Raw genomic sequence first — 24,674 nt, forward strand, 5'->3', positions numbered from 1 at the left:
TCGAGTGTTGGGATTAAAGGCATGCACCACTGCCACCGGGCTGGGACTGAACCTTCTTATTGTCCTCTGATGAGCCCTTCCCTTGGTAGGCCCTGTAACCCCAGGGCAGAGCACTCAGGGGACTCCTGGGAAAACTGCCTAGGCTTACTGTTTGTTAGCTGCCCAAGAAGACCAGGGATGCAATTTGTTGGTTTCTATATTCTCTTATGTCTTTTCTTACTTTTTTTTTTTAAGAAAAAAAAAAAAGAAAGAAAAATTACAAACTCACAGTTGCAGACACCCTGGCCTGCAGTGCCCCCTCCCCCTGGCCTGCAGTGCCCCCTCCCCTCACTGGTATCCAAGGGGAATTTGGAAAAAATGCTCTGCAGGCAGGGAAGCGGGGCTGTGACTCCAGGCCTGGAGTCTCCTCATTGTTCCCGTGGCTGAAGCTGGGTTGCAGGAGCAGGGTCAGCTGTTTCCTCACTTATGCAGGCCTGTGGAGAAGGCAGAGATCAGAGAAACCTGAGAGAAGGAGGACAGTATCCCTTCCCTTGGGGAATTTCAAATGCAAAAGACACAGAACCAAGGAAGGGATAGTTGCTCAGGCTATAGCAAAAATATACCAGGGACTAGGCTTCTCCACGCCCAGGGCAGGCACTGATCTTATCCTCGCATGACCCTGGCCAATTCCTATGGGGCTGGAAGTGGAGTGAGAGTCTCACCCTGGGTCCTTTCATCCACTCAGACTCCCCACTGAAGAGAAATCTCCCAAGGGCTACCCCTATTGATGGAGATCTATTGAGCCCAGGCTTGTCTTAGAAGCTGCAGCGGCAGCCTGCAGAGACTCCTCCCCTTCCTAGGTCTATACTTCCTCCTTCATTCATCCTAGGAGCTGAAGCCCTGCTACTTCTGATATCCATTATCCACAATAGTCTAGGACACTCTGAGGTCAGGCATTAGGAATCTTTGGGACCAGGTCTGCTGAAGGCAGCTTCACCAAGAGAACCCCTCAATGCCCTTCTGACCTCAATTCCAGGACTTCCAGGAAGCCCAGGCACAGCCAAGGCATCTGTAGGGCTGTGGCACTGCTTTAGAGAAAGAATGTGATCTGCCTAATATAAGAAACAGATACCCACACCCTCTACACTTACTGAAACACTGAAGCCCCTGGAGAGTGGCCTATTGGTATCCCTCCTATTCCTGAGACTCCAGATTTCAGTGCTGAGTTGGTCCAGATTATCAAAGAATAGACCCCTGCAGAGCTTTGAGCTCAACATGCGGGCTGAGTTCTACAGCCACTGCACCCTGATGCCTAACCAGAGCATGAGCTTAGGGGGTGATAGATGAATAGACAGATTGACATACAGATGCCTGATAAAGTCTCCAAGGAGAAGAGCCTTGTGTTGTGAGCACCCTAATGCAGGCTGAGTGGGCCATACTTACAAATACGCCTGCTTGGACAAGAAGCTGGACGGCTTTTCATTGACATGGTACAGGGGGAATGGGTCAAATCCACCAATGAAATCAACTGAAAGAAATCAAGCCCAAATAAAATAAAACCCAAATGATGGAAAAGATGGCAGAATGGAAACATTCCCAGTGGCAGATTCCCAGCAAGAGGAGTATTGCCAAGGCTTGTGAAGGGGTACAGGCACACCCCCAAATCAGTCCCCTGTTGTATCACAAATCTTGCTGGGATCTCTCTGAGGTACTGTGCCCCACTTCCTGGCTCTGTGGTCTGAATGGACCATCCCAGAAGGGGGTCAGATGGGGAGGCCAACAAGGACCTCCAGCCTGGATGGGGCTGCACCCCACCTGCCTTCACTGTCCCCTGCCTTCACCACCATCAAACACCTGTCCCGTGAAGCCACCCACACACTAATGGATGCTAGGCTTGTTGGGCAAAATGGACATATTCCTGAAGCTCAAGGCTGGCTGCAGTTCTGAATTCAAAGAGCAGGTGGAGCTCTTGCTTCATCCCCAGCAGCCAACTGCCGTCTCGGTAATCAGGCAGCACCAGGGGCGTGTCCCTCACCAGCCTCCAGAATCAAAACCAAGTCTCTTGACCATGGGAACAGCTGATTCCATGGCCCGACTCTCAGGGGCAGATGGTTTTGAATTCCAGTTCTGACTCTGGGGAAGGTTCTAGCCACAGGAGCCCTGACTGCCCACCCACCCTGTCGATCCCTTCTCTGCAGGGACTTCCTATAAGACTATGTCAGAGCTGGGAGCTCCCAAAGGGATAGCTTGAACCATTACTGTGTTACATTGCAAATCAAAGTTAAATTGAAAGGAGTCTACATGAAGAGAGAAAAGGATAATCTGTCCAAATGGATCCTACCTAGTAGTAAATGTCAATCAACATGTGTGTCAGGCAGGTAGAGTGGCCCATGCTACTGAGGACTCAGACCCTCCTGGGGCCACTGTGGGGTCATGAGGATAGATGTTCTTGGACCTGAGGGCTCCTGAGCCCCTCTTCATAGATCCTCCTTTTCTCAGATCTTTGGACTATCACCTGTATGGTCAGGCTTGTGGCATGAAGTGAAGACCCAATGGGCATGGGTCATCACCAAGAGCCACCTTCAGGTCCTACCCCAGATAGTACAGCACTCAGAGCTGTCACTATCATTAGCTGTACACTTACAGCTGTCCTCTTCTTCTGTAAGCACACTGACCACGTAGCAGCCATAGACGAAACCCAGGAGCTGAAAGACACCAAGAGGTCAGACATGCCAAGCCATCTCATTACAGCAGTAGCATAGGTGTAGCTAGAGTTTTCCTGCCTTGCCCACAGTCAGGACAAATCTTTGTCACCCACCAGTCCCACAGCCGCTCAGACCCAACCAAGTAAACACAGAGACTTATATTGCTTACAAACTGTATGGCCGTGGCAGGCTTCTTGCTAACTGTTCTTATAGCTTAAATTAATCCATTTCTATAAATCTATACCTTGCCATGTGGCTCGTGGCTTACCGGCATCTTCACATGCTGCTTGTCCTGGCGGCAGCTGGCAGTGACTCCCTCCGCCTTCCTGTTCTTTCTTTTCTCCTCTCTGTTAGTCCCACCTATACTTCCTGCCTAGCCACTGGCCAATCAGTATTTTATTTATTGACCAATCAGAGCAACACATTTGCCATACAGAACATCCCACAGCACATAGGGATGGTGTGGATGGCCCCATGTGTATCTGATGGAGGCCTTGCATCTTCTGAGCCTTGATTTCCTCCTCTGAAAAAATGGAACTGTGCCACTACCTGTATGGCTTCCCACATGCCTACATTCTGATATCTCAGTTGTCCCTTGACACACTCAGTGGGCAACACCTGGGTAAGGAAGTGACCCTGCCAGTCTGAAGGATGCTAGCCATTTCCCATTTCATGGCTTAGAGGGCTGGACATGCAAAAATAGAGCTGGACTTCCCTATGCAACGTGAAACCTGAAAGGTAGCTTTGAGGGGGCAAGGTCATGCCCTCTGTTCTCTGAACCTAGATGGTCAGGCCTGTATTCTCCACGTCATCATACAATGTCCTTCTACTCAGTTCCAGGAGAGTCCCATGGTACAGATCCTCCCTCCACATATAGCCTCTGTTCCTGGCTTGTCAGACTGGCTATGTAGACAGGCTGGTTTTTGACTAGATGGGCTAGTGGAGAACCCGGAACATCAGAGAGAAGGAAAATAAGGCCCCACAACTAGTCACTTCCCTGCAAAGCTGCCTCCTTCCCCTTGTGCTGACAATGCAGTCTTTGTGTATTATGCTGCCATGAACCTCAGGAGAGTGCACTGTCCCCTGTGGGCCCCAACATAACACCTATATTGTGTATACCCACCCCCAACACCACCACCTGCAACAGCTTGGTCTGGGAAAACTGTCTCTGTCTTGCTGGGACCCTGAATGATTTGGTGCACACCAATATTTCAAAAGGTACTAGCTAAGCAGGAGCTATAGTGGGAGGTGTCTCAGGGCACCACAGCTAGAAGGGGCCTGACTGGTGAAAGCATTGGAGGCTTACTGCAGAGGCGACAGGAAGCTGTCCAGTGGCTGTGAGTATGACTAGAAGGAAGCAAGACTGGATATGCGGCAGGTCCCTCTGCAAAGCAACAGGCAGCTTCAAAGGATCCACTTACCCTCTAAGCCATGGTTCCACACTGACCTGGCCCAGCAGCCTCACAAGAGGCCACCAAACCCTCCTGTCAAAGGGGGCTGCACTTATGAGGCCAAAGCTGGAGATGCATGATCTCAATGCCTGTGAGACCCTACCTAGCTCAGGTGCAGGCCACAGTCCCCCTGGAACTACAGCAGTCTAGAAATGAGTCTAGAGGTGAGCCTGGAAGTCATTTTCCTCACTGTGAAGAGAGCCTGAAAGGTCTCTCACACAGTCTTTTGTGATTCCATGGGACAGCCTGAGGTAGAGAGTCACACTCCAGGGTGGGCCCCCATGAAGAGCTGGCCACGGTGCTGAAACAGACAGGCTCTCCTTGGGAAGAGGCTCTGTACTAGTCTGCCTGAGTTCATCCCTGGTGGTTCATGACACCCTACCTGCACACTCTTGCCTCTTTCCCCACTACTTCCACTCTGCACTCTGTTCATCCAGATCATCCCGAGCATCCATCCACTCGGCCTCGTCTGGAAGCTTTCTCTCTTCTTGGCCTTTCCTCATCAGTGTCTGGTAAGAGCTAAGCCTGACACTTTCTCTCTTACACTATTCAAAGTGGACAGCAGAGAGTTCACTTTTTTTAAAAAAACGGGAAAAACAAGCATGAGCAGACCTGGTTTGTGAGTTAGCATTCCATTTGAAAAAGTACGGCAGAAGGCTGTCTCCCCACTGGCATGCCAAATTTCCTTCCTCCAGTATCAGTCTCACCAAAATCATTCTGTACCCCACAAGACCTTCATTTGTCTTTCTAGTTTCCGGTTATTGTCTTTTAAGAGTCTGCAATTTTAGAATTCTTGACAGGAACACTGAATAATCAGTTCTTTCTCTTCTGAGGATCATACTGGGTTCCTTCACGTTTTGGGGTAAGAGGGATCCTCCCTTGCCTCTGCATGTGTTACAGTGGAAGAGAAACCTGATTTCAGCTTCCCACTGTGGAGGCTGAGCTTAAGCAGGATGCCCAGGGTAGGAGTGGAGGTGTAGTGAGGACTGCAAAGCTACCCGCACTGTCTGCTGCATGCTTTCTCACATCTTGGATGTCCTCAGATGTAAGTTCAATTCCTATCATCAGTTGCTGATTGTACTATGAACTTGTCCTCTACCAATCACTGTGTGTGCTGGGAAGATTGGGGAGCCTTGGTATGTGACCAGGTTCCTCCATGGTCTAACCCAAATGTGCCCCAGGTGTGGCACCCACAATCCTATGGGCTGCTGCATCTTCTGTTCTACACAGTTGCCTAAACCTCTCCTTCCCACCTCATTGAGTCCATCTATCAAAGCCGCATTCATTTTAAGAGGTGATAATTAAGACACAGAGAGGTCAAGTGGTTCACTGAGGCACACAAGTAGGAAGGAGGCACCGCCTGGACCTGGGAACTGTCTCTCTCCCCACTGCTCTCTACTGATTTGAGCAGCGCTGGAGAGGTCAGCAGAATCAATTCCACGTTCACCAGCTGTGGCTGTTCTTTAGTTCCGTGTAACACCTATGGGTAGGTGGGACATGGCTGGGAGGTGGCATCCTCACCAGGCTCCTGCTGAAGTTTTGGAAAAAGTCATCTCTTGGTTTCTGTGGTCATCACAGGCTTGGGGACAGTGAAGGAAGCGGGCAGGACAAAAGTGGATGGGACCCACTGGACCACTTGTCAGGAGGGCACATGCTCCTATTTCACAGTGAACCACCAAGGCCAAGGTGGGTCTATGAGCCGAGACTTTCCTCTTCTCTACAAGCAGGGCACAGCTTTGGAAATGGATCTGGAGTAGTCCTCTCAGGTAGTGGCTTGCCACACGAGTCCTCAGGGGCCAAAGCCCAGGCAAAGGTCTAGAGAAGTTGTGTTTAGTTGTATGTTGAACCATATATCAAATACATGCCTCAAAGCCCAACTCTGGTGCCTTGGAATCTGTTCATATTTAAAAATAGGGTCCACAAACCATCAGCATGAGATTATATAGGGTGGTGTGACCCTAAACCAAAATCTGGTTTTCTTTCTTTCTTTCTTTCTTTCTTTCTTTCTTTCTTTCTTTCTTTCTTTCTTTCTTTCTTTCTTTCTTTCTTTCTTTCTTTCTCTCTCTCTCTCTCTCTCTCTCTCTCTCTCTCTCTCTCTCTCTCTCTTTCTTTCTTTCTTTCTTTTTTTTCAAGACAGGGTTTCTCTGTGTAGCTTTGGAGCCTGTCCTGGAACTCACTCTGTAGACCAGGCTGGCCTCAAACTCACAGAGATCAGCCTGGCTCTGCCTCCCAAGTGCTGGAATTAAAGGCGTGCCCCACCACCGCCCAGCTGGTATTCTTATAGGAGGAAGGAGGGAGCTTAGACAGTCATGTGGGGAAAAGGCTGTATAGACAGGTAGGGATGCTGGTGTTTCCCCGGGCCAGAGAATACTGTGGCCCCATGACTAGAGGAAGCCTGGGCCACTCTCCTCAGAGCCCCAGAGAGAACAAGCCTCACTAATTCCTTGGCTTTAGGCTCTGATCTTTGAGCTGTGAGGGAGCAAGTTTCTATTCTGGTCCCCTTTGGCTTTTTTATTTTATGTTAGTGTATGTGCATGTTATTGTGTGTGTGTGTGTGTGTGTGTGTGTGTGTGTGTGTGTGTGTGTGTGTATGCATGGGTGTATGTGTGTGCATGTGTGTATACATGTATGGGTACGTGTGTGTGAGGGTGCATGTACACCTAGAAGCCAAAGAACAACCTTTGATATCATTCCTTAGGTATCATCCACCTTTTTATTTATTTATTTTTTTTAAGACATCTCCCACTGTCCTGATACTCACCAAACAGGCAAGACTGGCTGGCCAGTGAGCCTCACAGATCCACTTGTCTTCACCTCCCAAGCACTGGGATCACAAGTGCACACCATCATTCCATCTCTTAAAGTGCTTTATTGTATTTAATGAACCAGGGATGGTGGTTCATGCCTTTAATCCCAGCACTTGGGAAGCAGAGGCAGGCAGATCTCAATGAATTTGAGGTGACCTTGACCTACACAGAGTTCCAGGACAGCCAGGGCTATTTAGTGAGATTTCATCTAAAAAATTTGTTATAGTTATTTATTTTATGTGTGTATGTATGATGTATATACACCCGTCTACTCAAGTGTGTGCACCTGTTCGTGTATGTGGAGGCCAGACGAGAACTCCAAGTGTCTTGCTCTGGCACTCTCCACCTTATTGCTTGAGACAGGGTGTTGGGATCTGAACTCAGATTCTCATGCTTGTGCAGCAAGTGCTGCTGCCCACTGAGCCATCTATCTGGTGTCCAGCATTTTTTTCCGTGGATTCTAGGGGATTGAACTCAGGTCCCCACGCTTGCAAAGGAAGAATCTTGCTAACTGATCTATCATCCCAGCCCTGCTTTATTTTATTTTTCAGAAAGGGTCTCACTATGTACGCAGGCTCACCTTGAACTGGTGATCCTCCTCCCTCAGTTTTTCATGCTGGGATGGCAGGCTTGTGTCACTATGCCTGCTTTCTCCAGTCTGGTTAGTTGTTATTATAGACTTTATACAGACATAAAGCCAGAATTTGGTCTCTATGAGGGCCCAAATGTATAGGGCCCTACCCTGATCCATAGTGAGGTAGCAGACAATCCTGCCTAGTGGAAGCTAGTATAGGGATCCAGGTTCAATGGGCTTCAAGGCATCTGTAGCAGCTTCTCCTGTCCCTTACTTTTCTATGCAGGATGAGGTGTGGCTAGATAAGGCCCTGACTGAATTTTAGAAAGGTTCCTGGTGACATCATCTTTCTCCATGACCATCCAGGCAGAGTTCATGAGTCAACATCTTCTTGGTCTTTCCAAGACCCTAGTCTCTGCACCAATGCAAATCCAGACACATAACCAAAGTATCAACGTCTAGCTGGCCCTGAGTGCACCAGGACAAGATGCTCTACTATACCAGGCTCTGTCCTGGAATGATAGAACTTGGGACATGGTAAGAGGTCTAGCGACTGGCAGTGAGGAAGCCCAGACTTGATACTGGACCCAGAGAGGCCCCTGAAGCTGAGTGTTCTGGAAAGAGGCACTTCACCTGGACCACCTGACTGGAGTGTGAAAGGCCTTGAGAGCGAAGAGAGAGCTGGAGACTGTGATGGGAGTTTGCATGCCCCTGATGCCCACTCTGGGTATGGTGTTCTTCAGAAAGGTCCTGTGCCTTTAGCTTGGTCTTCAGCAGCTGGTGCTGTTGATAGGCAGCCTGAGGACCTCATAGTCTCCTTGCCACCTGCTGTTCCTGAGTGGGGGTTTGTCTCAATACTTTTCTTTCTATCGATAGCTAAGGAAGAGTCCAGCCTGGATTTAGTCCTTGTGTCAACTGTGAAGTCTTAGAGAAAACATGTAGGCCATATATCCCCCATCCCCAAAGATGCCACAACTTCCTGTGTTTGGCAGACCATGCCAAGTCCAAACCCTGGACCCTGCAGGGAGGGTGAAGCCTGGGCCACCTGTGTTGCCATAGTAGTAAGACAGAGAGCAGCAGGGAGCCCAGCCTCAGCACCAGCCCCCCAGATGCCTCCATGGGCCTCCCCCCATATTGTTTTTTCTGCACTCTCCGTAGCTCCCTGGCTAGCTGAATGCCCAGGCTAAGGCCTTGGGGAAAGGCTTTTGGGGTTCAGAACCCCAGATCCCCTGTAACCCACAGATATGCACCCCTGAATTCTGCCTCCCACCCTCCCTCATCAGCTGTAGAGTGCCATCAGCCCTTCTCGGATCTTTCCTCTTCGATTAAGTTCCCAGACGCACGTGGAAAATAATGGAGTCTCTGCATCTCTGAATTCAAGAGACTTGTATCTCCTCTAGGCTCTTCATGGACAACCTGCGTCCAAGGGGATACAACCATCGACAGGATGGTGGCACCTGACACTTGCTAGTGATTCGCTGCTAAGGAACCGTTCTACCTGCCTAGTAGGGTGGTGAGAAAGTTGCCCTATGACCAACATAGGAGCTATCTGGGCACAGACCTGTGCTGCTGCTCACAGAGCAGGACTCCTGGAGATCAGTGGTATCTCACAGTGCTGGGAAATTAGCCAGATCTCCACAAACTTTCCTCGTCTCACGGGATCTGGTCTGTGGCAGACTTCTCAGGGCTGTGGGCTCACAGCCAGCCCAGTCAGCCCACTGTGTGCCAGGAAGTATGCACCATATCCTGCTTTCTCTCTGGGGAGGTGAGAACTTGTGAAATATCCCCAAGGGCCCTGAGACTCAGGGAAAAGCACTGAAATGCTAGCTTAATGCACCAGATCTGTTGAGATTAAACAATGCCATCAGTGGGGCCCACTTGCAGCCTTATTGGCTGGTCTGGGGCTTCTAACTCCCTTTCACTGTCTCGCTGGGGTCAGCCTTGGGGTATTTACATCCCTTCCTTGCTTCTACTACCCTGTGCTAGGGAGTTATGGGAGCATTCATCTTGGTCACGCTAACCTGCTCCTTCATTGTTGCTGTTCCTGGTTGCCTGGTCGCCATAGTATCACCAGAGGCTGAGGTGTGAAAGTGGGTCTTACAAGAACAATGAAGCTCTGTGGTGGTTTGAACAAGAATGGCACCCATAGGCTCATATATTTGAATGTTTAGTCACTGTTTGAAAGGATTGTAGGGATTAGGTTGGCCTTGCTGGAGGAAGCATGTCACTGGGAGTCTGGGCTTTGGGGTTCCAAAAGCCTATGAGGCTCAGTCTCTTTCTCTCCACCTACAGAGCAATATGTAGCTTTCTGCTACTTCTCCAGCACCATGCCTTCCTGTCTGCTGCCATGCTGCCCACCATGATGATAAAGGACTAAACCTCTGAACTGTAAGCAAATTCCCAGTTAAATGCTTTCTTTCACAAGAGTTGCATTGGCCATGGTGTCTCTTCACAGCAGCAGAACAGGGACTAAGACAGGCTTAAGGGTGAAGCCACCTGTGGCTCTTCTGCTTCTTGCAGGGTATGGAGGCAGTCCTGCTTCACAAGGCAAGCTGGTCCCTTTGGGTAAAGGAAAGGCCCTGACTCTGCCCCGGGTAGACTAAGCCTCCAGCCTGGGTACCTGTCCCCACACTCACCGCCAGCAGGATCTGCAGACCACTGTGCAGGGTTTCCATATAGCTGTACGCCATGGCACAGCCAGCATCTACCACCAAGGACTGGCCATGCATTACCCCCAGTCTAGCTGTGGCTGCCTCTTCATGAAGACAGCCTGGCCCATGCTCTTCCCACCAGGAGCGATGCCGGGAGAGATTGAAGGTCAAGAGCTCACTGTCCTAGGGACAAAGCAACAGGACAAGTTAGTATCAGGAGGCAGCCAGCCTCTCCCAACCACAGCCTGGAGTAGGAAAGGATGAAGGTGGCAGGTCTCCCTCTACCTTTTCCTCTCCAGCTGTGTGGGACAGGAACAAGTTTCCCCAAACTGTTCCTCCATGGGAAAGCCTGGTTTTCTTGGCCCTCAGCCCCCATACCCCTTCCTCCAGGAAGGTCCCTTGCCTTGGGCAGACTTCAGGACTCACTATTATGGTATCTAGGTTCCTCAAAACCCTCATTCATGTCCCTGACCAAGCTGCCACAGTGGGTCTGGGGCCTCATGTCAGTGACTGGCATAACTCCAGCCAGGGCTAGCTCAGTCCACCACACCACTACATATTAGAGTCTCCTACTCTACGTAGGAGAACAAAGCTGTACCAGTCCAGAGCTTCCTCAGGAAACACATGTCAGTTGGCCAGGGTAGAAGACTCCATGTGGCCACAAGAGGAAGGTCTCTGCTTGTGCCCCAATCCCACCATCCCTGAGAAGGACACACCTACACATGTGGGCCAGATATCTACTTAGTTCCTACTCCTCCCTGGTACTGCCTGGTCCCAAGGACCTCTTCCAGGAGACCCACCCTGTGTGCTGGCCCACTGATACTCACAATGCCTTACCAACAAGGCTTACCACCTGTAAAACAGTCTTCCTAAACCTTACTGAAGCACTGATCACAGCCCAAATAATCCTGGTGCTGGGGTCAGCACTATGCATCAAGCTCCCACCATCATTAGGAAACATGCAATGAACAGCATCAAGAATCGCATGGTGATCTGGCCAAGACCCAGTGGATGAACCCCTTCCCATCTTTACTCACCTTTGAGAGGCCCCCCACTTCCAGGTAGAAGCAGATAATGAAGACATTCCAGGTAACCCAGACAGCTGCCCACACAGCATACTAGGGAGGCCAGAAAGAACAGGGCAGAAGTTGAACCACCCAGCTTCAGAGAGAAGATATCTGATTTTCTCTAATGCCTTGGAAGAAAGCCCTTGAACTCATTGCAAAACCAGGACTCCCTGAGTCTGATCTTCCCAATGCTGAGCTTGAAAAGGGTTACCTAAGCCCACCCTGGACAGATGTCAACCTAAGACATTCTGCCCAAGCTGCCACCAAGAGTGGCAGGGCTTCTACTCCTTGCATAGAGGCAGCCAAGCACAGTGGACTCACCACCACAATGTAGCGTGGCCGATACTGAATGGTGCCGAAGAGCCCCAAGATGACCACGATGATGTGGACGAAGTTGGCCAGGATGGGTGCCCACTGGTAGCCCAGGAAGTCAAACACCTGCCGTTCCAGAGCAGTGACCTAAGAACAGGTGGCCCATGAGGAACAGTGGACCCTAAGGAGCCACCTCCAAGTCTTGCTTCCCTCCTAAGCACCCCTCACATCTATTTTAATATCTATACCAGCTGGGCCACAAACTCCTTCTTGGCCATAACCCTGAGTAGGTATTGTGTGGCTCCATCTGTTCACCCTTCATTCATCACCCACCCATCCATCCTTCACTGGACTCCATCCCATGTGCAGGTATAGGTGAAGGAAGAGAAAGTGTGGCTGAATCCACCAGGTCACAACACTTTCTCTGGAGCCACTGTGTTTGGGATGACGAAAGTTTGCCAAGGAAAGACTAAAAAGGATGGGCTACATTCTGGAAGAGAAGCAATGTTAAAGGAGCAGCACAGTGGACCTGAGCCTGTGACATTCACAGGATGCCACTGGGTCAGCACTGGAAATGCTGAGGCGTTCCCTGACCTAGAGTGGCTTCTAGTATGAGAGGGAGAAGCAAGTCTTGTTCCAGCTACAGACACAACTAGACACAAGGCAGAGTCTATTGAGAAGAGGAGACTTCAAGTGAGAAAATGTCCCCACCAGACTGGCCTGTGGACAAGCCTATGGTGCATCTTCTCAACTGATGACTGATGTGGCAGGGCCCAGCTCACTGTAGGTGGTTACGCTGGCTGGGGGTCCTGGGAGCTGTAGAAAAGCAGGATGAGCAAGCCAGTAAGCCATAGTCCTTCACGGCCTCTGCCTCTGCTCTGTCCTCCAGGTTCTTGCCGTGTTTGAATAGCTCTGGCTTCCCTCAGTGATGGAGTATGACCTGAGAGTTGTAAGTTGAAGTAAATTCTTTTCTCCCCAAGCTGTTTATGATCATGGTGTTTTATCACAGCAATAGAAACCCTAAGGCAAGTCTCCACACTGCGGTGAAGGCCCTCCTCAAGGCTGGATGAGCTGAGATCAAGAGAAAGGCTGTACTGAACCTGCAACTGGGAGCACAGGCTGCTTCCAATCCCAGATGACCTCCTGCCACTGTGTCACATTCGAGCTGAGCAGTTTGGTCACTGGGTTGCTTGACCTCAGACACTGACTTCAGTGAAGGTACCCAGGTTCCTCCCTGCTGCTTGGAGTCTGTATGATGGGACTGATACCCAAAGTCTGCTGACAGCACCCAGGAAACACCTGCAATTGGGAATGCTCTGGCATTGCCCTGACAGCTATGAGTGGCCCAGGAGTGGTGGGAAAGTTCAAAGAGTCTCAAAAGAGGACTGTTAGCAAGCATGTTCTACAGGAGTCTGGACTTTGCTGGGTCGGGCTGCTAAGGTAAGGGCAGACTTTTTGTCAACATCAAGAATGACCCAGCAGAATCCATTTAAGAAGGGCCCCATAAAAGCCACAAAGTGCTTATACTCACTGCTCCCTGCTCAATCAGTTTCCATACCCATCCTCTCCCCATGTCCAGAGAGTTCATACCCTCTGCTCCATCTCCCATCAGAGGGCTTATAGCCACTGCCCTACTCTGTCACAGATCCACTTTTGCCCCTCTTCTATCAGTGTTAACATATCCTGTCTTCTCTTTGTGTCACAAAGCACTCACCTGCTAGCCCCCAGTGGGTCTGTAACATGTCTCATGATTGCAACTGTTGGTGGAGGAAGCCTCTGCTAACCAAGTTCCTACCTCCAAAGACCCTTCCTAATGCTAGGCCTTCACAATGCTAGCCTCCTGGAGAAGGTGCCTCCCTATAGGAGTAAACCCCTTAATGATGCATATGGAAGTTGGAGCAGTTACTTACGGACTGTCAATTCTCAAGGATCAACTTTTTTTGTTTGTTTGTTTTTGTTTTTGTTTTTTGAGACAAGGTTTCTCTGTGTAGTTTTGGTGCCTGTCCTGGAACTCGCTCTGTAGACCAGGCTGGCCTTGAACTCACAGAGATCTGCCTGCCTCTGCCTCCCGAGTGCTGGGATTAAAGATGTGTGCCACCACTGCCCGGCTCAAATCTCTGGCCTTTCACAGAGAGCAGCTTGGCCAAACTTTTGGCTCCTGGTCAGGTCTGACAGGCTGTTTTCGCTGAGGAAGAGGATGGGACCATCACTAACTTTCTATGGGCAGACATAGTTGATCTAGCTGATGGTTCCTGTCTCTTTATTTACATGACTTTCACATGGAAGGCATGCATGGAGGGCTCACTGGAGAGCTCTGCAAGAGCTTTGCTTTATTTTGACAAGGAATCATCTGTCTGCTTTGGAGCTACATCATCTCTAAGGAATTGGGAGTTGGTGTCTCAACCAGGACACTCTTTTCATTGGAATATGCCAAGAATCCTTCCAGGGTTGGTTAGAAGTCTGCTTGCTCTGCCTGCAGGTAACAAGCAGAAGCTGGTGTTGGAGTGACATGAAGATGGCTGGTCTCAGGGTCCCCCTAAGCCTCTCGGGGCTTTGCCTGAGGTGAGGACTGCTCACCCTGGCTAGTCCTTTCCTGACCATGGATATAAGTTTGGGATTTTCCACACCCACAGTGGTGCCAGACCCTGCTTGGCCTGTGCAGTATATACAGCAGGTGCTCATAGGTGTTGGCCCCACACAGGCATGTCAGATGCTGTAGCCACTGCACTGTCCACAGCAGAAACTGCAGACAGTCTTAGAGGCCCCAAACAAGAAGGACAGCTCAGGAGCAGCCACCTTCTCATCAGAACCTTGTGGTAAGGCATTAGACAGTCTTAATGTAAACAGTGCTAGGACTACACAAGAGAAATGCACACTAAAGAGTAAAGAAACCCAAGTATGTGACTTTGAAGTGATTCAGGAAAACAGCACAGGCAGAGACAGCCAGTGACCCAGGTGTTAGGGATGAATCTGAAAGTCCCCCACAGGCTCATGTTAGAATGTTTGTTCCCCAGCTGATGACACTATTTTAGGAGGTGGTGGAACCTTCAGGAGGTCAGACTTAACTGGTATAAGTGGGTCACCAAGAGCAGACCTTTGAAGGTTGTGCTCAGCCCTGGTTTCCAGGTTCCCACCTATGTTTTGTTTTCTGGTCACAGCCATGTGAACAGCTATTGTGACATGCTCTTATCACCAAAGAGAGCCACATGAGTGGTTTTATTTTGGTTCATGGCTTCAGAACCATTACTCCCTGAAGTTGTTCACATCAAGTATCTGGTCACAACAATGAGAAAAATAACTAATGCTCCAGGTAAGCTGCCTGGCCTGCCTCCATGGTCTGACCTCATAATCAAGCCACCTGCATCCTTCTTTGAAACCTCACTAATATAAGGGAATGGAGTAGTAGGCAGAAGTAAGTGGGGCTTCTGTTCCCTCCAGAGAACAGGTGAGCACCACCCTGGAACCCCTCTTCAGACATAAACTAATTCCACTTGAGTGGAAAGTAAAAAGACCTAAGGAGGTCACACTGCCTAGGACACTTGTACCTTCCAAAGATACCTTGGGCCTCAGGAGCCAGTGTGCACCCAGTGATCACAGAGGAACAGCAGGGAAGTCAGGGCCAGCCTAGAAGCCTTTGTCTAGGAGAATCAGCTATAGGTGGGTCCTGACTAAACTAGTAAGACCCAGGGTGGAAAGGACAGTAGCTCACAACCCAATAGAAGATAGTCTCAGGACAGCCATGCTGACTTCCCTAGAAGGTGTTGGAGATCAGGGGGTCAACAAATGCCAATACTCACTGGGCACTGCATTTGAAGCAGGACTTATGACTGAGGTGGCAGCCCCCCTGGCCAGGCCTTGACCTCTTCATTGTGGTTGGCTGCATAGCTACAAATGCCTAGAACGGGGATTTGCCTTCTGTACCCCTTCTAGAGATGGTCCAGGCTTCTGTTCTCAGCTTAGATCTAGGAGAATTTCTGTGGCTTTCCAAAGAGTCCCTGGTCTCTCTTCTCCCACAGGAGATATATAGGACTAATGGATGCTCAGGTCCAGGGCTGCACACAGCAGGTAGGAGGCCCCATCTCCTCAGGCTCCCTTCCAATAGATGGCAGAAACAGTCCCTCAGGATCCATTTCAATGGCTGTCTGGACCCAGTCTAGGCCATTTGTTCAGAGATGCTCTCTGTCCCCAGAAGTAAGCAAAGAATTCAGGGATTCAGGTAGGTTTGGCCATATGTGGGTCATATCTGTATAAAATATAGAGCCAAGTGTACATACATCCACATGCAGGTATGTGCATGCACCTGTTCATGCATGTGTGTGTGCATGTGTATGGTGCAGCGGCAGGCAGGAAGAAGCCAAAAGACAGACCCAGTCAGTGCTTCTGGCCCTGTTGTTCCCAGACTTACTGTCCTGTGGGGGTGATTTTATAACTTTTTTTTTTTTTGAGGGAGATTCTTTCTGTGATCTGCCAAATTCCTTCAGAACCTGCCCCTCCTCCAGCTTAGACGCACCCTGGTGGCTCTGGGCCTGGAATGCAGGGTCACTGAGACTCAGTGAGCTTGATCCAGGGTGGGGGGTGGGGTGTTTAGCAACACCAGGACTGTCAATCACAGTCTGTTCCCTGAGCAGGGAGTGAGGAGTGGTATTCAAGAAGGGAGTTACGCAGCATGCACTCTTGGTGGCCCCTCCCAAGGAGTAGCTCAAGCCTCCAAGGTAGGGACTCAGCCCTGCCTTGCCTCCACCTAGAGTCCTTGCAAGATGAGCTCTCAATAGTCAGATTGAGTATAAGGTCTCAGAGCCCATGCTTGGAAGATACCTGTACCTCATGCCTCTGCAACCCCAATCCCCAAACCCCCAGTATTACCTACCTGGTGTCTCAGCCTTATCAGCTTCTCCCTCTATTATTTAAGACTAGCATTTACTCTCCAGGCTGTCATAAGCTGCCCTGATCTAGTGGGCCCAGTATCCTGCTAGGATGGCCCTGATCATAGCTGCCTGTTTCTCTAAGTCTTCCAACCAGAATTGGCCTGCCAGGCAGGGCTCCTTTTCCTCTGTTGATCTGAGAATTCATTTATATCCTTCTCTCTGTCCTTGGCCATCTAGATCCCAGTCAACTCCTTTCTATTGTATGCCCTGCCCCTGCTGACCCTCCCTACTATGCTCCTGATGTGGCCTACAAGTCAAGTGCAGCAGCCAAACACAGTATGTTGAGGCCACAATAAACTTGCAGAATGACTGATGCCCACCAGCACAACCTTCTGAAGAGGGTCACCATGCTACCCCTCCCATATGCTGTTTGCCCACTGCCTAGCCAGTACCTTACACCACAAGAGAGTCTACAGAGCTGCTGTGACCCCAGAAAAGCAACAGCTCCAGCAATCCTAAAAGATATCTCTGGTGTCTGACTCTCTGCTACCACAGAAATTCCTGCCCCTCCCCACTTCCTCTGTCAGAGATCCCAGGAGCTATTAGGTTCTGGATCTGTGTCTAGATTCTAAACTTTAGTTCCAGGGTGTGTCAGAATGATGGGAAGGCCACCTTGGGGCACCCATATGGGTAAGAAATGGCCTAGGAATTGAAGATTCTCACTTTGCATCCCCTTTCTACCTTCAGCTTCCTAGAAGGCCACAGAAAGCAGCATACATCTGTAACATAGCTCAGAAGACAGTCTCTGAGTGTCCGTGGTGACAGGAAACAGAAGGAATGAAATGTTTCCAACTCTTCCAATCTCTCTCTCTCTCTCTCTCTCTCTCTCTCTCTCTCTCTCTCTCTCTCTCTCTCTCTGTGTGTGTGTGTGTGTGTGTGTGTGTGTGTGTGTGTGTGTGTGTGTGTGTTTCCAGTATTGGAATCAAACCCAGGACTCACACATGCTAGGCAATCACTGAACCACTGATCTGCACCCCTAGCTCACTGCTGAATTCTTGGTGTGACTGAACACATAACTGTTGGGGAGGCACTTAGGACTCTCAGCATTGTCAGATCTGCCATGATAAGCCCTTGGTGAGTACTTCCTCATTTCACCAGAAGAGTCAGGCTACAGAACTTCTGCTAACAACAAAAATCCCCCTTAAGGAGGCACCAAATGGCTGTCCATCCCAACAGACAATGGACAGCAGCAGAAGCCTGTTTGAATGTTCAAGATAGGGACTGTTGATGCAGCCCTGGCCACAGACTGCTCTTGACCCATAGGATAAGGCTCTAACAGCAGCCAGCCTTTGAGACCAAGCCCCTTACTCAGGCGATCATACACCTTCACCTCTCCTGCCATCCACCAGCTCAGACCCTGATGCACTCCCTCATTTTCTGGGACAGGAATATCCTTCCATTAAGCAGGACTCAGGGTCTCCACACCTGCATGTTTACAGGCAACTTGAAGCTCCTACCCTGGGCCCAGGCAGGCAGTGGTAGGATTTCCCCTTCTCCACAGTGCATGTGTCCTAAGGAGTCACATGGTGGTCTGTGTTCACACTTGTTCCATTCAACTGTTAGAAGCACTAACCAAAGGCACAGTATTTCTACATACAACATGAAAATGCATGATTCAGAATAAATCTCAAGTATCAGAGCCCAGATGTCCCCATACTAGCAGGCTCCTAGTTCCTGGAGGAGCCTGCATATAAAATTACAAATCTGGGGGGGGGGGGAGAAAAAGAAAAAAACAGCACCAGGGGACAGAGGTCAGCCTTTTCATGAATGACTAGTTCTGACTAGTCTTCATCCCACCCAGGGAGAAAAAGAAAGGGGAGGTGAAGATGGTCCCCTTGGTCCACTAAGAAACCCAAAGCACTGTTCTGTGAGGCCCCAGCTGGAGGCTGGATCAGTTGCACATGTCTGCTAGAGGACCTCAGTCTGAAGAGTAGCCCCTGGTTGTCTCAGGAATAGAAACCTTGTAAGAGGTGAAAGTACTTTGCATCTTCTCAGTTCTGAGCTAACATGCCCAGAAGCTCTATGACTGTGTATGACTCTCCCACTGCATGGAGACTGGTAATTTAGAGCTAGTGGCCCTGCAGAATCTAGTTGCACATCCCTTCATGGGCCCCAAATCCTGTCTTGTCATCGTAGCAAAGCGGGGTCTGGGAACGGTCTCAGCATAGTGCTGGCTCGGAGCCGACAAAGTCCCTGCTGTTCTTCAGGGAGAGTTGTTTAGGTCCTTTGTCCAGTAACTTGGTAACAAGAAAACTCTCACGCTTGTCAAAAAAGGGAAAGCCTCAGGACTCCTATGCGACTCCCAGCTTCCTCTGCTCTCCACTCCATGCAGAGACCAGAGCAGTGGGTGGCATCGGGCCTGTTCCTCCCAGAGGCCAGGAGGGTGGCCCGCCCCCAACTGCCAGCCAGGGCAGGACAAAAGACCCTTGACAGCTCCCTGAGGGCATTTCAGCTGTGGCCCTGCTGGACAAAGCAAGGGTACAGACAGGGCTCAGTACAGCTCCACAAAGTCCTGGGGCTTATCTTGGCTGAGACTCAGTCTTGGAGAAGCCCTGTCCAGGGAAGCCCTATAACCCAAGCACCAAAATGACCCCCTCCTCTTACTTGCAGCTAAATTTTCAAAGCCTGTCCTAGACCTGCACCTGTATCCAGGAGAAGTCAACCAAGCAGGAATAGGCCCTGACCTGACCCCCTTGCATCCCAGGACCACATCCCTGAACTGGAGATGGGACGAGCACCTGCTTCTCTCAACCACATGTCAGGGAACACTGTCAGGCCAAATGCAGTGCAAGGAAACAAAAGTCACCCCCTTTCCCAAAGCTGCTGTGTTTCTTGACTCCCATACTGGGCAGGTTCTAAACCTCATAGTCAGCCAGGTCATCCCTGTCCTTTACCTGGTCACTCTGCAAGACTGCCCTCTATCCTCCCAGGAGCCCCCTAAGGGGGCACCTCAAAGAAAGACGGCGACTCAACACTGCTCCAAGGCTGGAAGCAGCTCTCTCAAGCCTGACCTGCCCAGTGGAAACCTGCAGAACTGTAAATACTTGAACCATGGACCTCCCGGCAATCCCACATTATGCCTGGTGGTCACTGGAAGTACAAAACACCCCCTCTGCTGCTGGGAGGACAAGACACAAAACCGCCTTACAGCGTCTTTGAAACAACCTCTTCTTCCTTAGGCACCTCCAGCTTCAGCCAGTGGAGGAGGCACCCCGTCCAGCTGGGCCCAGGCCCACACCCAGCCCAGAGACAACAAAGCTACATTTCCTTTTTAAGACCAGATACCCAGGGCTCATTAGCATCTACGCAAAGGAGTTTCCCCAGCGACCTTTGTTTTAGCCCCTTCCTTGTCAGCCCTATAACCCACATTCCAGGCTCCAAGCTCAGGGAGAGCTGCAGAGTTGCTTGGTGTCGTCCAAGTTCTCTGACAAGGCTCTTCAACTAGGGAGCGGGGGGGGGGGGGGGGGCGTGTGCGGGGGGGGGGGGGACAGGGACTCAACCCTAGGCACCTGAGAGCCTCATCCCTCTACAGGTCAGGGAGATTGGGAGACCCCAAGTAGACAGTACTCAAGTACAAGATGGGAGTGCCAGGCGATTACACTCTCTGGTACATCCGACTCTAATGTCCACACTCAGGCACTGAACTTTGCTGCAGGCTCCTCCACTGGTGCCACGACAGTAAAACGCGCACTCTTGACCACAGGCGCCTTCAGAGCGTGCGCGCATCAAACGGACCACGGACCACGATCCCCGGACCATGCACTCTGGACCTGAGCGCAGCTCCAGGGGCAGCCCCGCCCGAAAGCTTTTGTTCCTAGCAGCCGGGGCGCCCCAGAAGCTCCCCAGCACCTGTCCCCGCTAGCCCGGACACCGCTTCCCAAGCAAACACAGCAGGGCACAGCCGAGATCCCCCACAGTGGCCGCTCCCCTCGCATGCCTGTCAGCCGGGAAAATTGGCCGCAGCAGCCAGGTTCAAGCCGTCCAGGGGCCTCCCTGGGCTGCTGCTGGTCGGGAGAGCCACGCAGGATACCAGGACTCACCAGCTGCAGAGCGCAGAGTGCAAGAAGCGTGCAGCGGCCGGAGCAAGAGCCCATGGTATTCACGCCTCCCGTGGGCACCTTTGCTGCCAGAGTGGGCTGGAGCCCTCCGCGTGCGAAAGCTTCTGTCCACCGCGCCCCCGCCCTCCTTGCCTTGCCGACACCGCCTCTTTCCAGCTTGTAGAGTCCGTCCCAGCTTGCCTCGGGTAAGCCTAGCAGACCCCAGCCGTGTCCGTCCCCTCCTTCTAGATCCCGCCCCTGCCCACCCTCTCTTCAGACCCCGCCCTCCCTACTCCTCATCCCCTCCCCCTTCCCCCTCTGGGTAACAGCTGCTCCGTGTCTGTCTCCACACTTACACACCCCTAGTACTTGCAGCCCTTAGGGGCTTCAAGCCGTCCGGAGAAGGGGCGAGGGACCCCTTCTTAAAGGGGCGATGACACGGCTTTCTGGCAGCAAAGAGCAGCGAGAGGCTGAGCCGTGGCTACAGACAAACTCGACCTGCCCAGGAGTCTGTCCAGAAGAATTAGCAACCGAGTCTCCCTCCAATAGCCTTCCGGCCTGGCTCCTGTGCCTGCTCAGAATCCTCTGGTGGGACAGACACCTCTGACCTCTGCACTGTTGCCATCAAACTCCTTTCTTGTGGGGTTCAGGCTCACCCCATCCACGAGGCATTCTCAGTGTGAGTCTCCAAGAAGTCCTGACCTGGTCCAGAGCTCTATGTCCAATCTGAGAGTGAAGACACAGAGGCAGGAGGAATGATGCGCTCACCCATCAGTACTTCACCTGTCTGGAAGGGCTAGTCCAGGTCTGCTCAGGAACAGCATTAGGAGCTCTAGTGGGTGTCCTGTCCACAGCAGTGCTCAGAAAGCCCTGCTGCACAGCGGCCTGAAAATGGGATTAAGCTAGGTTGTAGAGGAGCCTCACATCCAGGCTGGCATGGATGTCCTGGTCAGACGGAAGCACTGGGCTGTAGTGCAGGTTCCAGTGAATAATGATTTAAAAGAAAAAGCTGGGGCAGGAATCTTGTGCTAGCAGCGGAAGAAGGTACCAGTCTGGCACCTGGTAGCTCACTGTGGGAAGATAGAGGAGGTGGATAGGAAAAGCAGTTCACACCAGGTGGTTTGGCCAGAGGCTTCGGAGGAAGCTGAGTCTAGGTAGCTTTGGCCTTGACCTGAGCAGTCCAGGACAGAGAGCCAAATCCCAGCTTTACCTGGCCTCATGGGGATGCTCAGAACGTCTGTGGATAGCCTTCCTCTGTGTGCCAACCTTGTGCACAGAGCACCCTCTCACCACTGGCTTCTCACAGAGAAATGACCTGTGACTTCCTGTGGCTACTTAACTCCTGAACTGTTCATACTATTTTATGAATTACCACATCCCCCTTACCTCAGTTTGGGGAACAGTCAGATGGCACTGCAGGGTCCTATTGTGCCAGCCCATTTCATAGAAAAGCAAGTCAAGTCCTACAGCCTTGGGGAGGAAGCCAATCAAGATCCTTAATACAAGCTTGTAGAAGTACAAGTCTCAGACCCAACAAATGGGAACGTTTAGAGAGAGGGGTGTGTGTGTGTGTGTGTGTGTGTGTGTGTGTGTGTGTGTGTGTGTGTCATCAGGACAATAGACTTTAGGCTGATGAGAGGCAAAAATCAAGCAGACAAGGGAATGGGACATCCACTCGCCCCTGCCCACTCAGAGTAGTCTTGATGGAACTGAACTGGGGTTCATGAGCTCCCTCTAAGGATAGAGACTCAACAGCTGTGTCCTGAATGGGGCAACCTAGGCTTGGGGAAGAGATGGAGCTACATAGAAGTCCTGATCATCAGAGCAAGCTGTGTGAAGATGATAACAGGACTTCTTGGGCAGGTTTTCATGGAAAGTTACTCAGTAACAGGGCAATGTGCCAGAGTGTTTGACTGGATGTGGGGTTGGATTAATTTCCTGAGGTGGGGCCCTCCTGGGCTGAGTAGAATGAACATTAGTGGCACCTTAACTTCTACCATGATATGGCACTCTTCTCTAGTTGTGACAGCTACACATGTCTCCAGTGTGGACAAATGTCCACTCAGTCCCTTCCAGTGTGGGTTTGGTGTCATATGAAGGGAAATACTGTGGAGACAGCTCGATGGCACAGGGCACCACATGACACTGTGCACACCTCTGGGTACATTCTCGCCATGGCCATGTGTGGGGGCCACAGGCTTCACTGCATGTTTTGCATACAAGCACACATTCTTTCTGCAGCCTGCTGTCTGTCTCCAACTACCATGGTACCTAAACTGTACCAGACATCGGAGTTAAGCAGTGAGCCTAGCATGACCCTACCTGCATACTCTATGGTCCAAGCCTATACCTCCATACCTCCAACCAGGTGGGTGCCCTGTTGCACGAATCCTAAATAGTCTTATAATAAAAACCTGGAGCCAGATGTTGGGGTAAATGCTGAAAGATCAGAGGAAACAGAGGAACAAGCCACAGCCACTTCTCACCTCGCCAACTCCTAAGCTGATCCTGTCTCCACGAATCCTCACACTGAATGCCTCTGAGTCCTCAGCCAAAAAGGCTCTATTTCCTGTCTTCTCCTGCCTTATATGCCTTTCTCCGCCCAGCCATTTCACTTCCTATCTCAACCTTCCTGGTGCTGGGATTAATGGCATGTGTGCTTCCCAAATACTGGGGTTAAAGGTGTGTGCCACCACTGCCTGGCTCTGTTTCTCTCCTAGACTGGATCAATCACATGTAGCCCAGTGTGGTCTTGAACTCACAAAGATCTAGATGGATCTCTGCCTCCCCAGTGCTAGGATTAAAGGTGTGTGCCACCGCTGCCTGACCTCTATATTAATCTAGGGGCTTGTTCTGTCCTCTGATCTTCAGGCAAATTTTATTAGAGTACAACAAACTATCACCACAGTGCCCAGCCTGTGTTCTTCCCAGTTCTCTTGGTAGACAGCAGACATTTTGTTTCTGGTGTCTGCAGGTCCTGAGTCTTGGCTATCACCTCCCTGAGGTTCTTTTTTTTTTTTTTTTTTTTTTTTTTTTTTTTCTTCTTCTTCTTCTTCTTCTTCTTCTTCTTCTTCTTCTTCTTCTTCTTCTTCTTCTTCTTCTTCTTCTTCTTCTTCTTTCCGTTTTTCGAGACAGGGTTTCTCTGTGTAGCTTTGGAGTCTGTCCTGGATCTCACTCTGTAGACCAGGCTGGCCTCGAACTCACAGAGATCCACCTGGCTCTGCCTCCTGAGTGCTGGGATTAAAGGCATGTGCCACCACCACCTCGCCATCTCCCTGAGGTTCTTTAGGACTCACTCTGAGACAAGAGGGGTGTTCTTATTCACAGGAGAACAGAACAGTGAAGTCTTCCTGACACACCCTGTAGCTCAGGGGTGACTGGGATCCAGGGCTTCGCCTCAGCTATTTGGTCTGTCTGTGGGAATTCGCCTTTCTGCATACAGAGCAGGAGCGTGCCGTCTTAAGTTTCTGGGTCATCCCAACTTCCTAACCTGGAGTGCACCTTGGGGACATAGAAGGGCAGGCAGAGTTAGACACCAGATCCACACATTTCATCTGTGTCACAGTGTGACTTTATGCCAAACCTAGGCACATGCTCAATCTCATCCCTCTCTGGATCTGCCTCCACTCCCTGTGCCAAGCTCCATCTTTATAGACCAGCGGGTCTCGTTGCATTGTGACTGCATTTCTTTCTTTTTTTTTCTTAAAATTTTTTTTATTCATTTTACATACCAACCACAGATTCCCCCTCCCCCTTCCCTCCTCCCACCCCCAGCCCATTCCCCATTCCCTGCTCCAACAAGGTCAGCAGAGCCTAATACATTCAGTTGAGGCAGGTCCATGTCCCTTCCCCTGCATCAAGACTGTGTAAGGTGTCCCACCATAGATAGGTAGTGGCCTCCAAAAAGCCAGCTCATGCTCCAGGGATGGATCCTGATCCTACTGTTAGGGGGCCCCTTAAGCAGATCAAGCTACACAACTATCTTGCTTATACAGAGGGCCTAGTCCAGTCCCATAGAGGCTCCCAGCTGTTGGTCTAAAGTTCATGAGGTCTCACTAGTTTGGTTTAGTTGCTTCTGTAGTTTTCCCCATCATGATCTTGATGCCCCTTTGCTCATGGAATCCCTCTTCCCTCTCTTTGATTGGACTCCTGGAGCTCGGCCTGGT

At 50.7% G+C, this 24,674-nt stretch overlaps 1 protein-coding gene across 3 annotated transcripts; it reads right to left on the reverse strand.

Annotated features, from left to right (window-relative positions):
- Nucleotides 1-211: 211 nt before the first annotated feature.
- On the reverse strand, nucleotides 212-20,766 carry Nkain4 (sodium/potassium transporting ATPase interacting 4). Of its 3 annotated transcripts, XM_006976071.4 has the most exons (7): nucleotides 20,512-20,766; nucleotides 11,556-11,693; nucleotides 11,205-11,285; nucleotides 10,153-10,350; nucleotides 2,624-2,684; nucleotides 1,423-1,507; nucleotides 212-473 (listed from the first exon to the last, which is right to left on the reverse strand). In XM_006976071.4, exons 1-7 carry the CDS (start codon nucleotides 20,563-20,565, stop codon nucleotides 464-466), a joined length of 627 nt encoding a protein of 208 aa, XP_006976133.1. In that variant the 5' UTR covers nucleotides 20,566-20,766; the 3' UTR covers nucleotides 212-463. The 3 variants fall into 3 exon arrangements, with proteins under 3 accessions (XP_006976133.1, XP_006976134.1, XP_042132891.1); XM_006976072.4 differs by lacking the exon at nucleotides 1,423-1,507; XM_042276957.2 differs by lacking the exon at nucleotides 11,556-11,693 and having other exon boundaries at nucleotides 20,512-20,743.
- Between the last annotated feature and the right edge of the window lie 3,908 nt (nucleotides 20,767-24,674).

The sequence above is a fragment of the Peromyscus maniculatus genome, chromosome 4 (assembly GCF_049852395.1).
Source record: "Peromyscus maniculatus bairdii isolate BWxNUB_F1_BW_parent chromosome 4, HU_Pman_BW_mat_3.1, whole genome shotgun sequence".
Lineage (NCBI taxonomy): Eukaryota > Metazoa > Chordata > Mammalia > Rodentia > Cricetidae > Peromyscus > Peromyscus maniculatus.

Excerpts from the sequence above, each read along its gene's own strand:
- Nkain4 (XM_006976071.4), bottom strand. The coding sequence starts at position 20,565 with ATGGGCTCTTGCTCCGGCCGCTGCACGCTTCTTGCACTCTGCGCTCTG. Across the intron at positions 11,694-20,511 it reads CACTCTGCGCTCTGCAGCTG|GTCACTGCTCTGGAACGGCA; the intron begins GTGAGTCCTGGT and ends ACCTGTTCTTAG. Across the intron at positions 10,351-11,204 it reads AAGTGGGGGGCCTCTCAAAG|GACAGTGAGCTCTTGACCTT; the intron begins GTGAGTAAAGAT and ends CTTTGTCCCTAG.